Here is a 21,333-nt window from a genome sequence, read left to right as displayed (position 1 = left end):
CTACAGTGCCCAGGTCAATTCCTGAGCCTTGTAAGTGCAGTGCTGCTATTTAAGAGTACATGGTGCTGAGAGCTCGTCAAAAACGAGCTCCACAGCACCATAATGGCAACACTAAAGACTGGGAAGTTTGGTATCAAACTTCTCAGCACATTAAACCCACACTGATGCCAGTGTGGGATTTAATGTACCCAGCACCCCAGAGGGCATCTTAGAGGTGCCCCCTGAAACCTAACCTACGAATCCACGTCTGCTCTGAGGCTGCCTAGGCTGCCACCCAGCAGACACGTTGCTGGACCCCTGGGTGGGAGAGCACCTGCTCTCCTGGTCCTGCAACAATGCGCATCCTTGGCGAGGTGCTAAATCTCCTCCCCCAGGATTGGCAGGGGGAAGCTTCAAAGGTATGCTGCCTCTGAGCTTCTCCAGGCCCCTGCAATCCCCCACTCTGGCGGGAAGCTTTGGCCGGAAACCCCAAATAAGGACAGGGGATGTGCCAGCCTGCCAACCCCACCCCTCAGGTGGGAAAGGCGAGGTGAAGCACATCTCCGGGCTCTCGCAATCTTGAAGATGGGGAGCCCTACCCTATCAGGACTAGGCTACTGCCCCCCTCCCGCAGGAGAGAGGCAGGATAGGGGGTGTACCCACCCCAGGACGGGGACCCATTGGTCCCTGCCCTTCACCTACCTGTAACGCCCCTAAATCTAGTATTTAGGGGCACCCTGAACCTTCCTTCCCCAGATTCCGAAATTACAAGAAGACCAAGAAGAAAAGAAGACCTGCCCTGCAGCTGCTAATGAGAGGGAGACACCAACTGCTTTGGCCCCAGCCCTACCGGCCTGTCGACCTCGAACCTGCTCCTGCTCCAAACCCGGCATCTCTTGTGGCCAGCAACCTCAGAAACCCCGGAGGACCTGGCTACCTTTGAACTCTGATCCCCTGGGACTCCCATGAGTAGAGGCTCTACTCAAAACCTACCTTTCACCCCTGGCAGCAGCCCGGAACCGCGATCCCAGCCCACTCTGCACCAGCCAAGCCTGGCCGGTGCCGGAGTGAACTAAACCCACGAGGACGACCCCACGGCGACTGTGACCCCGAGTCTGGCACCCAAGGACCCCCCTCGACAATCCTGAAGAAGCCTGCAGCCTCAGAACAGTGTGCCACCCCAACCGCGATCAACAGAGGGTAAGATTTTCCGACACCAAAAGGCACCCCTGCACCCGGCGCCCCACGGCCCTCTGTGTCCAATCCCAGGGTACCTACCTATCCTCCAACTACCCAACTTACCTCTCGAAGTGGTGGTGGCACCTGAATAGTCCTCGTCCCCGAGCTTGCAGTCTTTTTCCAAACCGGAGATTTCCCATTGAAATCCATTGAGCGCCCGAGGGCTCAAAAGCACTCTGCACCCAGCCACCCGAGTGGCCCTGTGTTAGAAAGGGTAGACGGACCGGGAGGGTCGGCCGGGGTCAGGAGGAGAGGTCTCCGGGGAGAGCCGTCTCCAGCGACCGTACAGACAAGTAACTTCTCCCCCCACAGACAGATACCACACACGGATAAGGTTCAGTGTTCTTTATAAGCACTTCTTAAGGTACGGTTGAATGGTACAAGGAGGTCTGGACTCAGGGGTCCCCTCGATTCAAGTCTCTCAATGCAGGGTAAGGGGGAGCGGGACAGTCTGTTTACCAGTCAGGTAGTTCGGATGAGATGATGACTAGCTCACAATCCTCGAGCTTGGTGGTTTAGTTGGTACGGGCCGCGGCAGCGCCAGCAGGTCCCGGTCGAGATGGTCGGGACACGGGACACGGTCCGCGGCAGCGCCAGCAGGTCCCGGAAGGATGGTCGATGTACGGTCCGCGGCAGCGCCAGCAGGTCCCGGTGAGGATGGTCGTTACAACGGGCCGCGGCAGCGCCAGCAGGTCCCGACGAGGATGGAGGTTGCAGAAGGCCGCGGCAGCGCCAGCAGGCAGGATGATGGTTCACAAGAGCGGGCTACGGCAGCGCCAGTAGTCCGTCAAGGCTGAGTTCTCTCGGTGTCTCTCGACTCCAGGATACAACTGCCTTCCTGCTCCGGAGTTGCCCCAGTTATAGGGCAGGCGCCCTTTGATGTCCGGACCCTCGCACTTGGAGGTCGGAGGGCCCGGGATGAAGGTGTCCAGACACCCAGCAGGGGGTGGAGCCAGCGCCTGGGGGAGCTGGAGGCGATCGGCACCTGGCGGGGGAAGAGCTCTTGACACTTCGTCCTCCCATTGACCTGCCAAGTGGTCCGCTCACCTCCCGGGTGGATGGTGGTGCCGGGATGTCGGGGCCGGCCAGGCCCGGGGTTAGGGTCGGGGCGAGGCCACGCGGCCTCGTGGTGCAGGGCCCAAGATGGCGGCTTGAACTGGCCGGGGGAGCCGGTGGGGCTGGGCCCCGTGATGAGTAGAGGTCCGAGGGCAGAAGATCCGTCGGGAGACGGGGTACAGGTGCTTTTCGTGGGTTATGCCTGGTGGGCCGGAGCTCGGGCCCTGTCGTGCGGGGAGGGCGCAAGCCCTTCGTGTGGCCTGTCCAACATGCGTCCCCCCCAGCTGAAGGCGGGGAGAGTCACCCATCTCCTTGGGGACTCTCTTCGTCGAGGCGGAAAAAGCGGGACAGGCCATCCGCGTTGGCGTGGTCTTGGCCTGGTCGGTGCTCCACAGTGAAGTCCATTCCCTGCAGGGAAATGGACCAGCGCAAGAGTTTTGGGTTCTCCCTCCGCATCTGCATCAGCCACTGCAGGAGTCGATGGTCGGTTTGTACCCGGAAGTGGGTACCGAAGAGATAGGGCCGGAGCTTTTTGAGGGCCCACACCACTGCGAAGGCCTCCCTCTCGATGGTGCTCCAGCGCTGTTCTCGGGCCAGGAGACGTCGACTGATGAAGGCCACCGGCTGGTCATGACCTTCGGGGTTTAACTGAGAAAGGACGGCTCCGATGCCGTGGTCGGAGGCGTCGGTCTGTACCACGAATTCCCGACTGTAATCGGGGGCCTGGAGCACAGGGGCGGTGCACAGGGCGGCCTTCAGCTTCTCGAAGGCCGCTTGACAATCGGGGGTCCAGTTAATCCGCTTCGGTTGGTTCTTGGACGTGAGACCCGTGAGGGGCCCCACGATGCTGCCGTAGTCCTTCACGAACCGCCGGTAGTAGCCGGTGAGCCCCAAGAAGGCTCGGACCTCGGTCTGGGTGACGGGGGGCTGCCAGGACTGGATGGCAGCAATCTTAAGTTGTAGCGGGGCCACCAGCCCGCTTCCCACTTGGTGCCCAAGGTAGGTCACAGACCCTTGGCCAATTTGGCACTTGCCGGCCTTAATTGTGAGGCCGGCCCGCTGGAGGGCCTGTAGGACCTCTTGGAGGTGACGGAGGTGGTCGGGCCAGTGGCGAGTGTATACAGCGATATCGTCCAGGTAGGCAGCGCTGAACTCTTCGAGCCCCGCCAAGACCTGGTTCACGAGGCGTTGAAACGTGGCGGGGGCATTCTTCATGCCGAAGGGCATGACCTTGAATTGGTAGTGGCCATCGGGGGTAGAGAAGGCTGACCGTTCCTGAGCCCTGGGTGTGAGGCCGAACTGCCAGTAGCCCGCTGTTAGGTCGAAGATACTGAGGTAGCGGGCGGCCCCCAGCCGGTCGATCAGCTCGTCTGCTCGGGGGATCGGATGAGCGTCGGTCCGGGTGACAGCGTTCAAGCCCCGGTAGTCGACGCAGAATCTCAGTTCAGGTGCGGTGCCGGGGGCAGCGGCTTTGGGGACCAATACAACCGGACTGGCCCAGGGACTGTCCGAGGGCTCGATGACCCCGATTGTGAGCATCTTGGCCACTTCCTCCTGTATGCAGGCCCGTACCCGATCTGGTACGCGGTAGGCCCGGTGTCGGACAGGGGGACTGTCCCCGGTGTCCACGTCGTGCAAACACCAAGGGGTGACCCCGGGGGTGAGGGAGAACAGGGTAGCGAACTGCAGCAGGAGGTTCCGGCAGCCCTGGCGTTGCTCCGAAGTGAGGGCGTCAGAGAGCCGGACCCCGTCCACGGAGCCGTCATTCTCCTGAGTCTTCAGAAGATCCGGGAGGGGTTCGGAGTCTTCCTCTGCCCCACTGTCCGTAGCCATCAGGAGGCTGAGTTCTGAGCGCACAAAGTGTGGTTTGAGTCGGTTGGTGTGGAGGACCCGAAGGGGGTTCCGGGAGGTCCCCAGGTCGATGAGGTAAGTGACGGGGCTTTTGCGCTCGACCACTTTGAAGGGCCCCGTCCACTTATCTTGCAAGGCACATGGTTCGGTGGGGGACATCACCCATACTTGTTGTCCAGGCTCGAACTCAACGGAGGAGGCATTGTGATCATACCACCTCTTCATGTCCTCCTGGCTGGCCTCGAGGTTCGCCTTGGCCATCTCTCTGAAGCGCCGGGTCTGATTGCGTAGGGCCAGGAGGTATTTGAAGACGTCTGGAGGGGTCTTTAGGGGGGCCATCTCCCAACCTTCTTTTACTAGGCTGAGGGGCCCTCGCACAGGGTGCCCGTACAGGAGTTCGAAAGGGCTAAAACCGAGGGACTTCTAGGGAACTTCTCGGTAGGCGAAGAGGAGGCACGGGAGTAGTACATCCCACTGGCGACGGAGGGGCTCTTCCAATCCCCCAATCATCCCCTTGAGAGTGCGGTTAAAACGCTCCACTAGTCCGTTCCCTTGGGGGTGATAGGGGGTCGTGAATCTGTAGGTGACCCCGCATTGTTGCCAGAGGGACTTCATGTATTTGGATATAAAGTTCGTGCCTCGGTCGCTGACGACTTCTCGGGGGAAGCCTACCCGGGAGAAGATCCCCATTAGGGCCCGGCCAACCACCGGAGCTGTCACGGTCTGTAGGGGCACCGCCTCGGGGTAGCGGGTGGCATGGTCCACCAGTACTAAGATGAACCTGTGTCCTTGTGCCGTGCGGGGGTCCAGAGGCCCCACAATGTCTATCCCCACCCTCTCGAACGGGGTGGTGACCACAGGGAAGGGTTGCAGAGGGGCTTTCAGCTTCCGACCACTCTTCCCGCTGGCTTGGCATGTGGGGCAAGATCGGCAGTGGTTCAGGACGTCGTTCCTCATTTTCGGCCAGAAAAAGTGGGTCACTAGGCGGCTGTACGTTTTGTCCTGGCCCAGGTGTCCAGCCAGGGGGACATCGTGGGCCAGGTTAAGCAGAAAGTCTCTGAAGCGGAGAGGTACCACCAGTACTCGACCGGCCCCCAGCTCGGCGATTCTTTGCTCGCTGTATAGCAGGTCGTTATCCCAGTAGACCCAGTGAGTTCCGGTGGAGTCCCCTGCGTTCTGGGCGCTGGCTTGTTGGCGGAGTCCCTCGAGGGAGGGACAGGTCTTTTGTTCCTGGCGGAACTGTTCTTGGGTGGGCCCCCCTTCTTGACGCCACTGAGCCAGGTCAGGAAGGTTCTGGGGTTGCGCGTCCCCTTCGGTCGTCTGGTCTGGGAGGCTGGCCTCGTCGTTGTCTTCTACTGGGGCGACCGGGGGTGGAGGTGCCGGCCATTCCGGTTCTTCTGATCGGGGGACGGCACGGGCGACCATGGACCGGGTGGTTACGCAGGCCCAGTCCGGGAGGCCCAGCATCCCCAGGTGCTCTCTTCTCTCAACGGTGGCCCACGGGGAACTCTCGAGGTCATTCCCCAGGAGGCAGTCCACGGGGGCATCGTCCCGGACCGTCACCTTCAACAGGCCGGAGACCCCTCCCCATTCGAACGGGACGCAGGCCATTTGACACATACTCTCAGAGTTGTCTGCCGAGCGGACGGGGCAGAGAATGTTCGGCAGGATCTGCTCGGGCTTCACCAGGTGACAGCGGACGGCCGTCACACTGGCGCCTGTGTCACGCAAGGCCTCGGCTCGCTGTCCATTAATGGTCACCCACTGACCGTATTTCCTAGTGTTAGCGGGAAGGGGAGCCCGTGGGACCATGTCTCTTCCCCCTAAGCACGCCAGGACCATGGCGGCCGGTTCCCACTCTTGCTGGGCCGGCTCATACTCTTCTGGTTCCCCCGATAATCGCTCTTCCCCCAGGGCGGCGGCAGCTACCTGGCGGGGCTTGGGTGTTTGGTTCTGCGGGCAGCTCGGGTCATTGGCGTAGTGGCCGACTCGCTGGCATCGGTGGCACGTGACGTTGGCTCGGAACCCAGGACGCCACGGGGGGTTGCCCCGGCCGGCCGGAGGCGGGGTGCTGGCCACGGGTGTTGCTGGCAAGGCGTCTCTCCCTCGCCCCTGGCCCCCCCCTCCTCCTCCCCGAGGACGGTGCTGGCCTGGGTTGCTTCTGTTCTGTTCGTGTGGCCCCCTCCGGCCCACTCGGGTGCTTTCCCATCGGTCAGCTTCGGCGGCGAGCTGCCGGGGGTCAGTCAGCTTACTGTCGAGGAGGTGCTGCCTGAGCTCGACGAAACAGTTGTTCGACAGGTGCTCCCATACCATAAGGTTAAAGAGTTGTTCGTAGGTGGTGACATGGCTCCCCTTGATCCAACCCTTGAAGGCACGGCTAAAATAGTTCACGTATTCTACCCAAGTTGTACCTGGGATCCGGGTGCAATCTCTGAACCTCTGGCGGTACATCTCGGGTGTGAGGCCGTAGCGGGTGAGGAGGGCAGCCTTCATGTGGTCGTAGGACGACATTTGGTGATCTGGGAGCTGCAGTAGGGCATCGCGACCCTCGTTGACAAACCTCCCCCAAAGTCCGGCTCCCCAATCACTCCGGTCGATCCGGTGGGAGGTCATGGCGATCTCGTAGGCTTTAAACCACTGTTGTATGTCGTCTTCTCGGACATACTCGCGGACAACATCCTTGGGGATGTGGACTTTTTTCTCGATTGGCCCCGGGGTGTGTGGTCGCTCAGGCACCCCCAGTTCTTTACTCTGTTTCCGAAGTTCTATCTCCGCTAGTTGGCGCTCGTGCTCGAGCGTTATTTTTTTCTCCTCCAGCTCTCTCTGTCTCTGCTTCTCTTCTCGTTCTTCTCGGAGCCGCATATGCTCGAGGTTGAGTTTCTGTTCAGCTAACTTGAGTTCCCCATCCATCTTGAGTCGTGCCATTTCCAACTCGTGCAATCTGGTTCTTTCTCGGATCTCCTCCTGCGAGAGGCCCGTTCCCCGCTCCTCGGGAGCCGTGGCGTTCCCCTCTGGTGTGATGCTGCTTTGGTCGGAGGGTCCGGCGACCCCAGTTTCGGTCCACGACTCTAGGGCGTGCTTTAGATCATCCTTGGTACTCAGGCCGGTGGTAGCAATGCCAAGTTCTATGCAGAATTGTCTCAGTTCGCGGTGGTTGTATTCTTCTAACTTATCCATTTGGAATTTCTCGGTGGAGCTGCTATCTTTGGCTGACATCGTGTTTTTGTCGTGGGGTGAGCTACTCTCTGTACGATTACGCGTTGATTCGGATCCCGCCGCTGCCCACCAATGTTAGAAAGGGTAGACGGACCGGGAGGGTCGGCCGGGGTCAGGAGGAGAGGTCTCCGGGGAGAGCCGTCTCCAGCGACCGTACAGACAAGTAACTTCTCCCCCCACAGACAGATACCACACACGGATAAGGTTCAGTGTTCTTTATAAGCACTTCTTAAGGTACGGTTGAATGGTACAAGGAGGTCTGGACTCAGGGGTCCCCTCGATTCAAGTCTCTCAATGCAGGGTAAGGGGGAGCGGGACAGTCTGTTTACCAGTCAGGTAGTTCGGATGAGATGATGACTAGCTCACAATCCTCGAGCTTGGTGGTTTAGTTGGTACGGGCCGCGGCAGCGCCAGCAGGTCCCGGTCGAGATGGTCGGGACACGGTCCGCGGCAGCGCCAGCAGGTCCCGGAAGGATGGTCGATGTACGGTCCGCGGCAGCGCCAGCAGGTCCCGGTGAGGATGGTCGTTACAACGGGCCGCAGCAGCGCCAGCAGGTCCCGACGAGGATGGAGGTTGCAGAAGGCCGCGGCAGCGCCAGCAGGCAGGATGATGGTTCACAAGAGCGGGCTACGGCAGCGCCAGTAGTCCGTCAAGGCTGAGTTCTCTCGGTGTCTCTCGACTCCAGGATACAACTGCCTTCCTGCTCCGGAGTTGCCCCAGTTATAGGGCAGGCGCCCTTTGATGTCCGGACCCTCGCACTTGGAGGTCGGAGGGCCCGGGATGAAGGTGTCCAGACACCCAGCAGGGGGTGGAGCCAGCGCCTGGGGGAGCTGGAGGCGATCGGCACCTGGCGGGGGAAGAGCTCTTGACACTTCGTCCTCCCATTGACCTGCCAAGTGGTCCGCTCACCTCCCGGGTGGATGGTGGTGCCGGGATGTCGGGGCCGGCCAGGCCCGGGGTTAGGGTCGGGGCGAGGCCACGCGGCCTCGTGGTGCAGGGCCCAAGATGGCGGCTTGAACTGGCCGGGGGAGCCGGTGGGGCTGGGCCCCGTGATGAGTAGAGGTCCGAGGGCAGAAGATCCGTCAGGAGACGGGGTACAGGTGCTTTTCGTGGGTTATGCCTGGTGGGCCGGAGCTCGGGCCCTGTCGTGCGGGGAGGGCGCAAGCCCTTCGTGTGGCCTGTCCAACACCCTGGCAGTGAAAACTCTACTCCTACCTACTTCCCCACTTGCCCTGAGTAAGTGACCAGGAGCCCTGCTCCCACAGCCGCGTGGCTTGCCAGTCAGCAGCCACCAAACAAGGCCCCCCCTATCCCTCATAGGATAACATTGGGCCTAACTCTCTCTGCACCCGGCCGCCCTAGAGCCGCTGAGGGTGAACCAACTGTACCTACCTGACCCTGGGAGACCCCTGAGTCTGTGCCCAGAACCTCAACTCTGCCAGTCGAGTACTTACCCTTAAACCGCAAACTCTCTTTTCTTCATAGGGTAACATTGACTGGCTTTTTCCTGAAATTTCTTCCAAGTGTGGACTTTTCAAATCTTCAAATATTCACCAAAAATCAGCCGAGTGACAAAAACGAATTTACTCACCTGCTCTTAGGTGAGCTCCCAGTGCTGGATCTTGGTGCCCAGCACTGACTCTGAAAAATCTCTACAACTATACTTACCCTTAACTCAATTTTCTTCCATAGGAAGCCATTGACTGTTTTTCTGTGAAATTTCTTCCAAGTGTCGATTTCTGCAATCTTTAAATATTCTTCAAAAATCGCATAATATCTAAAAACGTAATTATTTACCTGTTTTGGATAAAGGTCCCAGTACTGAGTCTAGGCACCCAGTACTGGATTACAAAAGTAACGAGAACATAATGTACCTGTAGCCTGCATTTTCTTCCATAGGGAATCATTGATTGTTTTCTCTGAAATATTTTCTAAGTGTCAACTTTTAAAGTAGCTAAATATTAGTCAAAAATCATTACAGTACTTAAGTCGACTTTCATCACTTGATTCTGAGAACAGACCCAGGACTGAATCTAGGATCCAGTCCTGGAATTACAAAAGTAATCTAAAAAGTAATCTGTAGCAAATAACTTGAATTTATCATTGAGCTCAATGTATTGTTGTGTTTAGAAATAGAGTTGCCTACTGCAACTACTTGTAACTGTTTACTAAAGTCTAATGCATATACAAAAGTATATAAGAAACATCTCCTGTCGAGAAAGTATATTTTAATTCCAAGTTTTGGTTCTAAAATAAAACAAGCATATATTTTTTATATATAAACCATTGGCCTAGAGTTCAGTTATTGAGTGTGTGGAATCATTTTCTGACTGAGAGTGTACAACAAATGCTTTACACTGTCCTCTGATACTGCCTTACTGCTCGACCAAGCTACCACTTTAGAGAGTAAGGTTATATCCAACTTTAACCTCTGTTAAACCCTTGGGGTCTGTGGACTCTGTACAACCTGTACCTATTAAGGAACAGTATACAGAGCCACTTTCTCACAAATCTTAATATAGTCCTTACAAGGCTCATGGGCCCACCATTTGAGCCTATGCACAGATGTGAATTGCAATTTCTAACCTGGAAAGTAGCCTACCTTATAGCCATCACATCTCTTAGGAGTGTTGGTGAGCTCCAGGCATTAATCGTACAAGAACCATTTTTACAAATTCACCGGAATAAAGTGGTTCATAGAACTAACCCAAGGTTTTTACCCAAATTTGTATCTGCTTTTCATCTCCACCAGTCTGTTGAGCTACCCATCTTCTTTCCTCAACCAGACTCAGCAGAACGTGCTCTTCACACATTAGATGTAAAAAGAGCGATACTTTATTATATTGAAACAACCAAACCTTTTAGGAAGACCAGCCAACTCTTGTTGCTTTCTCACCACCACATAAGGGCAACCCCATTTAAAAAGCTGGTATTGCACGCTAGATAGTTAAATGCATACAAATATGCTACTTCAAAGCTAAACGCACCTTAGCAGTTCCCCCTAAATCACATTCTGCACGCAAAATAGGGGCTTCCATGGCATTCTTAGGGAACATACCCTTCGATGACATTTGCAAAGCTGCAACGTGGTCCACGCCACACACATTCACATAACACTATTGTGTAGATGTGTTGGCAAAACAACAAGCTAGTGTGGGCCAGGCTGTTTTAAGAACACTATTTCAAACCACTGCAACAGATGCAGGTTAGCCACCGCTTGAGGAAAAACTGCTATATAGCCTATGCTAACGCATATGATCTACAGCTCATATGCCTCGAACTGAGAATGCTACTTAACCAGTATGCATCTGTTCTTGGCATATACAGCTGTTAATTCACATGCACCCACCCGTCTCCCCGGGTACCTTTACCTGTTGTAGTATTATCTTAGTTAGATACACTATACATGGACATCACTTTCTACTCTTACTAACTCCATCACCCTTACGGCAAAATAATATAAGGATGGAGTCGATGCCCATGAGCGCTATCACTGAAAGGAGGAGTCACCCACCTTGTGACTACAAAGACTACTTCGAACAAAAACAAAGTGCAAATATCCGAGCCAAACACCAGAAGGCGATCTATGCTAACGCATACGAATCTACAGCTGCATATGCCAAATTCAGATGAATACTAGGTAAGTAGAATTTTCCTTCCAATTCTATAAGGTGTGGGTTAGATGCTGCTGATACTGCAGCCAGAGGAGTTAACAGTATTCTCCTCAGAAGTGACACATGGCTACAAATCGTTTGGTTTGAAGCAGAGGTGCAACAAACAATACTTAATGCCCCCTCTGACAAGGAACACATTTTTGACCGTCAAGTGGATAAATCACATGAAAAAATGGCAAAATCCTTTGGAGAACTACAGTCGCACTTGAACAGAGGCTTGTTTCGCCGCTCATTTTATATGGGAGGCCCAAAAAGTACCTCCCGAGAGACCAACGCATCTAGTTATAAACCTCAAAATCAATCCTCCCCCTCTACAAAGGTGGTTTCAGGGGAAACCATTTTAAAGGTAGAGGTACACCAAAACGTACCTCTCTGTCTCCCATCAAGCCGTGACTTGATAATTCCCTCGATCATTATACAACTGTCGGGTGGAAGACTGCATCAATTTCTACTCATTCGGCAATCAATAACATCAGACAAATGGATGTTGGACAAGATCCAACATGGTTATTGCCTAGAGCTCACCCATCAATCCTCCCAGTATTCCACTTTGCATTTACAAACTCTCTCTAGAGCACTAACAACTGCTCAAACAAGAAGTATAAGCTCTTCTAACAAAAGGAGCTATAGAACCAGTTCCAATACAACACCAAGGGTCAGAGGTTTACTCGCTTTACTTCGTAATCCCACAAAAGGACGGTTCTCTGCGACCGATATTAGATCCTCTAAACTTATACATCCTGTCAGAACACTTCCACATGGTCACAATTCAACAGGTGCTTCCCCTCTTACAGCAAGGGGACTTTCTCAACACTAGACTTACAGGATGTATACTTTCACATCCCTATTCACTCAGCACATCAAAAATAGCTCAGATTTGTGGTAGCAGGAAAAACGATCAATTCAAGGTACCGCTATTCGGAGTAACTACTGTACCCAGTGTATTCACCAAATGTCTAGAGGTAGCAGCTCATCTAAGAACACAGCAAATTAATCTATTCCTATATCTAGACGATTGGCTCATTAAAGACAACACACATCAATTGTGATTCACAGTCAATGCACTAAAATCCCATCTTCAACTCTCACAGCTGCAACCCTATCTAGGAGCTATGCTAAACATTCAACATTTTTTAGCCTATCGCAGTGCAGCCAAAGTTCTTTGCTACTACAGTTCCAAAGAAACAGTATGTAACAGTGAGAACCTTCATACAACTTTTAGGGATGATGATATCATGCATTGCCATAGTACCTGATGCAAGATAAAACATGTGTCCTCAACAGGAATACTTAGCACGTCAGTTGAATCAATTACAGTGTCATCTAAAAGATCTAGAGTTGGTAGACAGCCCACCCATCACTCTCTGCAGTGGTTGAACACACAAAGCCTGGCAAAAGGAGTGTGCCTTTATCTAGCCCTTTTCCATAGATCATGCTCACAGCAGACTCATCCCTTACCGGGTTGGGTGCCCATCTACAACATCTAACATTTCAGGGTCAACGGGACACCAAACACAAGAGTCTCTACATCAACTATGTAGATCTTCTAGCTGTTCACCTAGTGCTAAAAGCATTTCTACCTCACCTGATAGGGAAAGTTGTCCTAGTCCGGACGGAAAATATGACCGCTATGTACAAAAATAGCGGGGGACACACTCTACAGTTATCATGCCTTTTTGACCATTTGGCATTGGGCAATACATCAAAAAATTCCAACTACTAGCAGAACACCTTCCAGTGACGGACAACGAATTTGCCAACCACCTCAGCAGGATGCAGCAGCAAGTCCACGAGTGGGAACTCCTCCCCCAAGTTCTCCTCCCATACTTCCACAAATGGGGGTTCCAACAAATAGATCTCTTTGCAGCATCTCAGAACTCAAAATGCCCAATCTTTGCCTCCAGGTTCCCACACTCTATCCACAGTCAATGCCCCATGGATGAACTGGTCACGGATATTTGCTTATCCTTTTCCGCCTCTCTTGCATTTCTGGTTTGGACGCTGAGGCAAACATCTCTAACCCTCATTTTGATAGCGCCCAGATGGGGTTGTCAACTATGGTTTACCACACTACTGGAACTTTCAGTATTTCCATACCAGAAGCTTCACATCAAACCTTCTCACTCTGAACTATGGAGAAAACAGAAATCCAAGACAAAAGGAGCTCAACCTAGCGACTTTGGCTCCTGAAGTCATAGAGTTTGGAAACCTAAATCTACCCCTATGTGGCATGCTTCATCATTGGGGTTCCTCTCCATCTTCTACGGATTGAGGCATGCTACAACTAGCAAACTACGGAGAAGCACTTACTTATGGACTAAGTGAGGTGCAGTGATGTGGAGTGGAAGGGATATTTTTTTTAAAATACCTAACTGGTAAGTTACTTTATTCCCGCCCCTAGTTGTTATGATTAAAAATAGGGGTTTATATCAGGAAGACACCCGACCATAGTGAGTCTGGCTTTCCTAGTATGTGTGACGGAAGAATTCTAGGAGAGCCAGACTCATTATGGCTTGCGCCATTTCATGCATCCTGCAATGGCAATCTGCATGCAGTTAGTGTGGGTCCCCTTTGGTGGCTTCATACATGCTGCAGCCGTTAGAGAACCTCTTTAGTACCCATAAACTGGGTACCAGGGTCCCATTTACCAGGGACTTACAAGGGTGCTAAACTCCTTGCCCATTAGGTTATAATTGAGCCCTTGCCTTGTTTTTTGAGAAAGAGAACTGGCAATGGGGCCTGGTTAGCAGAGAGACAGTGCACTACCAATGAACATCAGTACCAGTGATTAAAAAGTGGAGTTGACCATGTCAAAAAGTGGCACTTTCCTACATGTAAGAACTGAACTTCTGCGCGAAAGAGGACAGCAGCACCATTGGAGAAAAAGGCGAAACGCTGGTGCAGGGAGCCAGTGGAACTAGCTCCCTGCAATGTTCTCCTAAGGAACGTGCTCCAGGTGACTAGGGCTCGCCACCAGAAGCCAAATGAGTCCGACAAAGCCAAACCCAATTGCAACAGAGATGCGTTGAGACAAAGGATGTGACCTTTAAAGCCCCCTCACCTCCTCCAAGCAACGCCTAGAGTGAATGGGGCTCTACCTCTGGAGTCCTTTAAACCCCCAAGGAGAGCCATGGCCCAGGGATAGCAGCAAGAAACCCTGTGCATTTTGGAACCCTGGGAGATGGCATGTGTTGGACCCCCTCCCTAGAGCTTAATAGGCCTGGGGGCAACAACCCCCAGGTGGTTTTGTGGATTGGTAGAGCCCACTACCCCAACTCCAGGCCCCCGATGTGCCAGAAGGATGGGTGAGTCTGTGGGGTGCCGGCCCACTCTCCCAGAGATGGAAAGAGTCGGGCCCTGGATCCACCAGTCCAGGCCCCTGGCAGAGTGGAGGCAGTTGGATGAGTGCTGCTGCAAACCCCCTACACCCCCCCCCCCCCCCCCCCCCCCCCCGGCTGTAAGATATCCTGTATCTAGGGGAGGAGCGGGTGGCCACGACCATAACGAGCACCATGACTGCAGGAGCTGGCAAGGGAGAACAGAGTTGCTGGCTCGTGCGTTGGAGCCGGTGGGGCTGCCCGGGTTGGTCTTTCTGGGCTGCCCCCACATGTTAGACATGATGGGGTGCTAAGGTGGGAGCGGCCACCCTCCGGTATTAAAAAGAAATTGATGGCAAAGCGAAGCTACGCAGCGTGAGGTTGCATTGCACATCAAAAGAAAGCTGACAGAGCCCTTAATAAAGTATTCATGCGCCAGAGGGAGTGCCCCACGATGCCTTACAGGGCTGGATGGTAGCAAATAATTTTTACCATTTGTTGTAAGGCCAAGGATGATCAAGTGACATTTCCAGATAGTGGCCATAAACTAATAAGGTCCACAAGAACCTGACCACCCTAAGTTTTGCCTCAATGTTACGCACTCCCCAGGCTGCTTTACAGCTCGGAGTGCAGCGCTTTAGAGGGGCCAAGTTTATGGCCACAGGTTCTGAGGCCTAAAGACGGGTAACGAAGACACAGACATGGTGAATGTTGGAAAATGCTTTTTTCAAATAAGACTTTATTGAAAAGTGTTCATGATGTTTTGCCAATGCTGTCTTTATAAGAATTTTTCACCATAAGTTTAAGCAATGTTTTATTCAAAGATGCCAATGCTTTATTTAAAGGGTGTTAATGTGGACAAAATCCCCTAACCCTGAAAGGCTGCATCGTTTCATTAATGTGAGCATCTTATTGCAATATCTGATTGCTTATAATAAGTGCTGAAGGGGGTATCATGCTGAATTTTTGATAATGCATGATGCTATGCTTTATTACTAATCATGTGGGTCAATGATTGCAATGCTTGACTAGTTATAAATAGTGCAGAGGGATTATAGTTGCCAAGGTCAGTGATGGAATTAAGTATTACAATGACCTGTGAGTCGGGACTTGAAACCTGGTAACAATAACCTGATGTAAACGTGTAAAAGTGCCCTCTTTTTGCATGGTTGCCCCCACTTTTTGCTGAACCGCTGATATACTTTGACTGAGTGTGACCTGAGCTCCTGCCCAACAGGTACCCAGGGCCTATGTTCTTTCCCCAAAACTGCATTGAAAACAAAACCCAATTGGCACTCTGTGGCCACAGGTCAGCCTCTGGTAAATGGTACCACAGGTAACCAGGGCTCTGTGACCAGAGAAGGCCTCTAAGGGCTGCAGCACTTATTGTGCCCCCCTTGGAGGCCCTGTACCTTAACACACACACACTCCTTTGCAGGCTGCATTTTTGGTGCAGAACAATCTGAAAAGTCGACATGGCACACATCCCAGTGTTCCATGCCTACAACCAACTGCCCTGGCATTGATTAGCCACCCCTCTAGCTGGGAGCACTATACCAGTGGTGATGGTACTGGTGCATGAGCTCTGTCCCCCAACAGTGTCTAAGCCAATTCTTAGACATTGTAAGTGCATTTAAAGTATATGGTGCTGTGAGTTTGTCACTACGAACTCCACAGAGCCATAATGGCTTTACTGAAAACTGAGAAGTTTGGTAGCAAACTTCTCAGCACATTTAACCCACACTGTTGGCAGTGTGGGATTTAATTAAAAATGCATGCAGAGGGCATCTTAGAGATGCCCCCTGAAAAATTACCTAACAGTAGTGTCCAGGCTGAGTGGCTGCTCACCAGCTGCCACCACCAGACATGTTTCTGGACCCCTGGGTCAAGATCCTGCTGCTCTCAGGGGTCTTAAACAATGCACATCCTCAGACGAGGTGCCAAGCATCCTCCCTCTGGATGGGCAGGGTACATGAAGCTTGTCGTCTTTGTGAGTTTTCCCAGGCCTTTTGCTGCTTCCAGCAACTGGTTCCCACCGGTTCTGACCCCCACTTTGGACAGGAGAACCAATGGGAAAACCAAGTGAGGAAGAGAGGTGTGCCCACCTTTGCCAACACCACCCCTCAGGTGGGGGAGGCGAGGTGAAGCACAACTGTCAGTCCCCGCCATCTTGCTGATCGGGGGACCAAGCCAACCAGAGTGAGGTATATGTCCCCTCCCACTGGAGGGTGGCATAATAGGGGGTGTACCCATCCCAAGAAAGGGACCCATTGGTCTCAACCTTTACTTACCTGTTACGTCCCTAAATCTAGTATTTAACGGCACCCCCGAACCTTGCCTCCTCGGACAAGAAAAAACCAAGAAGAAAAGAGAGCGAGCAGCCGCGCTGAACCTAAGAAGAGGAGGACGCCCACTGACTCTGCCCAGCCCTGCCGCCTTGTCCTCACTACGAACCTGCAGAAGCGAAAGTCTGGTGTGTCCTGCAGCCAGCAACCTCAAGAACCCCGAGGACCTGCCCTGCCTTCCAATGAAAAGACTTTGTCTCCCGTGAACACCGGATTTGTTCATCCACAGACTGTGGCTCTGGCCAAATCCAAAATCAGCACCACTCTTTACCCGTCGCCCACAGGTCGAGTGGCCCAACACCACGAGGTCTCCCTGGCGATTCTGACCTGAGATCTAGTGATATATGGCCTGCCTCGAATCCCCCAGCAAAGCCTGCAGCCTCTTTCTGGAGGATCCCCCCCAACCGCGACCATAGCTGGTAAGGGAAAACTTGACGCCTAAAGACACTCCTCCACTCGAAGCCCCACAGCCTAGGGTTCCCAACCGACTGTGTCCCAGCATCCTCAGGCATCCCAACTTACCTTTCTAATCGGTGGTCACCTCCAGAAGATCTTCATTTCCGAGCTTGCAGTCTTTGTTGAAACCGGAGAATCCCAATTGAAATCCACAGGGCACCCAAAGCCAAACCAGCACCGTGCACCCAGCCACCTCTGCGCTGCTGGGGATGCACTTATTGTGCTAAACAGGATACACCTTAGCCTAACATCAGGAGCTTTGCTCCCACAACCCAGTGGCCTGCTCGTAAGCAAAGCGATACCAAAGGGGATGATGGACGGAGCGTTTGAGCAAATCAAACACTCACCCCCAGTCAACTGATCTGGGTTTAATCCATCATTGTTTAGCTCACTTCACCACCCCAGTCCAGACATGGCCATATGCAAATCAGTCTGACCCTGTGCCTCATGGGAACAGTCCAGCCCGAACTGCCAAGCCACGCCTTCCCTGGACCGGAAACAAGCATCCTGGGACCGGTTTCGGGTTCATAACCCTCATCAGCCAGGCTCTCTTGAATCCAGTGGCAAAGTGAGCAAGGGACCCACGTCTAGGCGTAGCCTCCCAACTTGGGGAGAACAAAGCGATACCAAAGGGGATGATGGACGGAGCGTTTGAGCAGCTACCAACCGGATGCCACCTATCTCCCATTGGACAACTTTGGGCCTCAGCACTCTGCATCCGGTGGCCCCACTGCCGCTGAGGGTGTAACAAGAGTGCATCCTTGACGCTGGGGGAATCCTTGTTCTAACCCCAGAAACTCACTCCCAAAGACCGAGTACTTACCTGGCAACCATTAACCTCATTTCTCTCCTTAGGAACGTATTGATTTGTTTTCTCTCAAAACAATTTCAAGTGTGGAGTTGATTTGTATGGCAACCTGAAAAACTACAGTTGTGCAAAACTGATTTTACATATCCTTTCTTTGGGAAATGTCCTAGTGTGATATCTAGGCATATCTCACTGAGTAGAAAAAGTAACTTTAAAAGTAATCTAAAATGTAACTAAAACTAACCTGTACAGTAATTTCAATACCTAGACTTACCTGCATTCGAACTTGCATTTACTTGTAAACACTGCATAATATTTTGCAAAGCATTTATTTCTCTTACCTGTGCCACGCTTGGCATTAGAAATAAAATACCTTAATATTTGTATACAAACATTGGTCTGAGTTAAGTCTTTGAGTGTGACATCATTTGATGATTGTGTGTACAACAAATGCTTAACACTACCCTCTGATACAGCCTTACTGCTCGTCCACACTACCACAAATAGAGAATAAGTTGCTATCTACTTTTACCTCAGCCTACCTTTGGGTTTCCACTGGACTCTGTGCACACTATACCTCATTTCGGTGCAGTATATACAAAGCCAGCTTCCTACACATGGGGCAACCTTTCTCTACCATTAAGTCAATTGCACAGGTGATCCTGCTCATCTTGAATTTTATTTTGTCCTGTCTACCGTTGACTAATGACAGGCTGAAAGAAGAAACTACCATCTTGTATAGCCGTGGACAAGGTGTTTTAGTACACACTATAGATGTTAAGAACAATAAAGTAGATTCATAAATCAGTTTCTGTCGAGGATAGACAAGAGATTTTATTTATGGGGAGATATGTAGGTCATTTCTAAGGGAGAAGCAAGTAGGCTTTTGCTCAGGTAAAAAGAAATATGCCCTATAACACTTCACCTGTTGGAAAGGAGGAGGACAGCGATTAAAAGTAAGGTTTTTAAAAAAGATACTCTTGCTGAGATTTCAGTACCTTTAGCACTTTCTCTGCTTGCACAGAATGGGACTGTGCCTATCACCAGGCATGCAGGGAAAGAAAGTTGTAGAGCCTGGGATCTCAGTTGGTGATGGACAAGGGGCTTGAATTCCAGTTTGGCACACATTTCCTTTAAGGTGCCAGTATTTTTTTTAGAAAACTTTTTGTTTCACGTCTGCTGCTGCAAATAAGTGTAGCAGTTTCACCATAAACCAATTCTACCTCTTTTTTTTTATTTGTTATTTTTAACTCCTATGCATGTTATTTATAGGTCTTCTGCTTAGGATAGTTTTGTACTTTTGTGGGCTCTGACTGGATTCCCACAACCTTTATTTATTTTTTTACTAGGTTTATTGTTATTTAGTTATTGCTTTGTTTGAATAAGGTCGCTATGATAAGAAATTGTATTTTATTCCTGTAATATGGTTGTTCTGTGCCTTGCAAATGTTTGCACCTCAAATTCTACCTGATCATCTTTTTAAGAAATGTCCTTTGTTTTCACCCTACAGATGGCGAAATGTGACGGTTGTAAGCGACAAGGGAAACTCAGCGAGTCTCTCAAATGGCGAGGGGAGATTAAGCATTTCTGCAATCTGCTGTGTATATTGATATTCTGTAATCATCAGAGTTCATCTGATATGACACCTCCAAACAATGCAGGTAAAATTTGTGGCCCCCTGAAAAAACAGACTACAAAGGGGTGGCTCTTACCAGGTGTAAGAAAGTGCCATCTTTCTTTCATGGTATGCCCCCCACTTTTTGCTGAATTGCTGATGTACCTTGACTGAGTGTGCCTTGCGCTCCTGCCAATCAGGTGCCGAGGGCCTGTGTTCCTTCCATAAAAATGCCCTTGTAAATGGTACCATAGGTACTCAGGTCACTGTGACCAGAGAAGACCCCTAAGGGCTGCAGCACCTATTGTTCCACCCTTAGAGGACGGGGACACACACACCCACCCCCACACCCACCCACACCCACCCCCACACCCACCCACACCCACCCCCACATAACCCCACCCACACCCCCCCACATAACCCCACCCACACCCCCCCCCACACAAACACCCCCCCCAACCCCCCACACAAACACCCACACACCCCCAACCCCCCCCCCACACACACACACCCCACACCCCCAGCCACACACACCCCCACACATCCCCCCCACACACCCACCCCACCACACCCCCACACATCCCCCCCACACACCCACCCCACACCCCCACACATCCCCCCACCCCCCCCACACACACCCCCACACACACCCCCACACACCCCCCCCACACACCCCCCACACACAACCCCCACACACCCCCCCCACACCCCCCCCCCACACACCCCACACCCCCACACACACCACCCCACACACCCACCCACACCCCCACCCCACAAACACACCCACCCCACACACACCCCCCACCACCCCACACACTCCCCCACCACCCCACACACACACTCCCCCACCTCCCCCCACTCCCCACTCCCCCACTCCCCCCCACTCCCCTCCCTCCCACTCCCCCACTCCCCCCCTCCCACACACACCCCCCACACACACACAACCCCCCACACACACACACCCACACACACACACACCCCACACACACACACCCCACACACACACCCCCCACACACACCCCCCACACACACCCCCCACACACACCCCCCACACCCCCCCCCCACACACACCCCCCACACACACCCCCCCACACACACCCCCCCACCACACACCCCCCCACACACACACCCCCCACACACACACCCCCCACACACACACCCCCCACACACACACCCCCCACACACACACCCCCCACACACACCACCCCACACACACCACCCCACACACACACCACACACACACACCCCACACACACACCCCCCACACACACACCCCACACACACACACACACCCCACACACACACCACCCCCCACACACACACCACCCCCCACACACACACCACCCCCCACACACACACCACCCCACACACACCCCACACACACACCACCCCACACACCCCACACACCACCCCACACACACACACACCCCACACACACACCACCCCACACACCCCACACACACACCACCCCACACACACACCACCCCACACACACTCCACACACACCCCACCCCACACACACCACCCCACACACCCCCCCCACCCCCCCCCACACACACACCCCACACACCCCCAGCCACACACACCCACCCCACCCCCCCAGCCACACACACCCCCTCACATCCCCCCCAGCCACACACACCCCCACACATCCCCCCCACACACCCACCCCGAACCCCCCCCACCCCCACCCACACACACCCCACCCCCACACACACACCCCCACCCCCACACACCCCACCCCCCTACACACCCTACACACCCCACACACACACA

The 21,333-nt window shown here is 53.1% G+C and overlaps 1 protein-coding gene across 10 annotated transcripts in view; it reads left to right on the top strand.

Annotated features, from left to right (window-relative positions):
• Positions 1–21,333, top strand: part of ZMYM4 (zinc finger MYM-type containing 4) — a 1,418,124-nt gene that overhangs the window by 802,709 nt on the left and 594,082 nt on the right. For all 10 annotated transcript variants that reach the window (XM_085648002.1, XM_085647995.1, XM_085647996.1 and 7 more), the window contains one exon: positions 19,453–19,603. In XM_085648002.1, coding sequence (XP_085504128.1) covers positions 19,453–19,603 — 151 coding nt within the window. The remainder of the gene's footprint in view (positions 1–19,452; positions 19,604–21,333) is intronic.

Source organism: Triturus cristatus, chromosome 3_2 (assembly GCF_964204655.1).
Source record: "Triturus cristatus chromosome 3_2, aTriCri1.1, whole genome shotgun sequence".
NCBI classification, from domain to species: Eukaryota; Metazoa; Chordata; class Amphibia; order Caudata; family Salamandridae; genus Triturus; species Triturus cristatus.
This window is presented reverse-complemented; position numbering and strand designations above follow the sequence as displayed.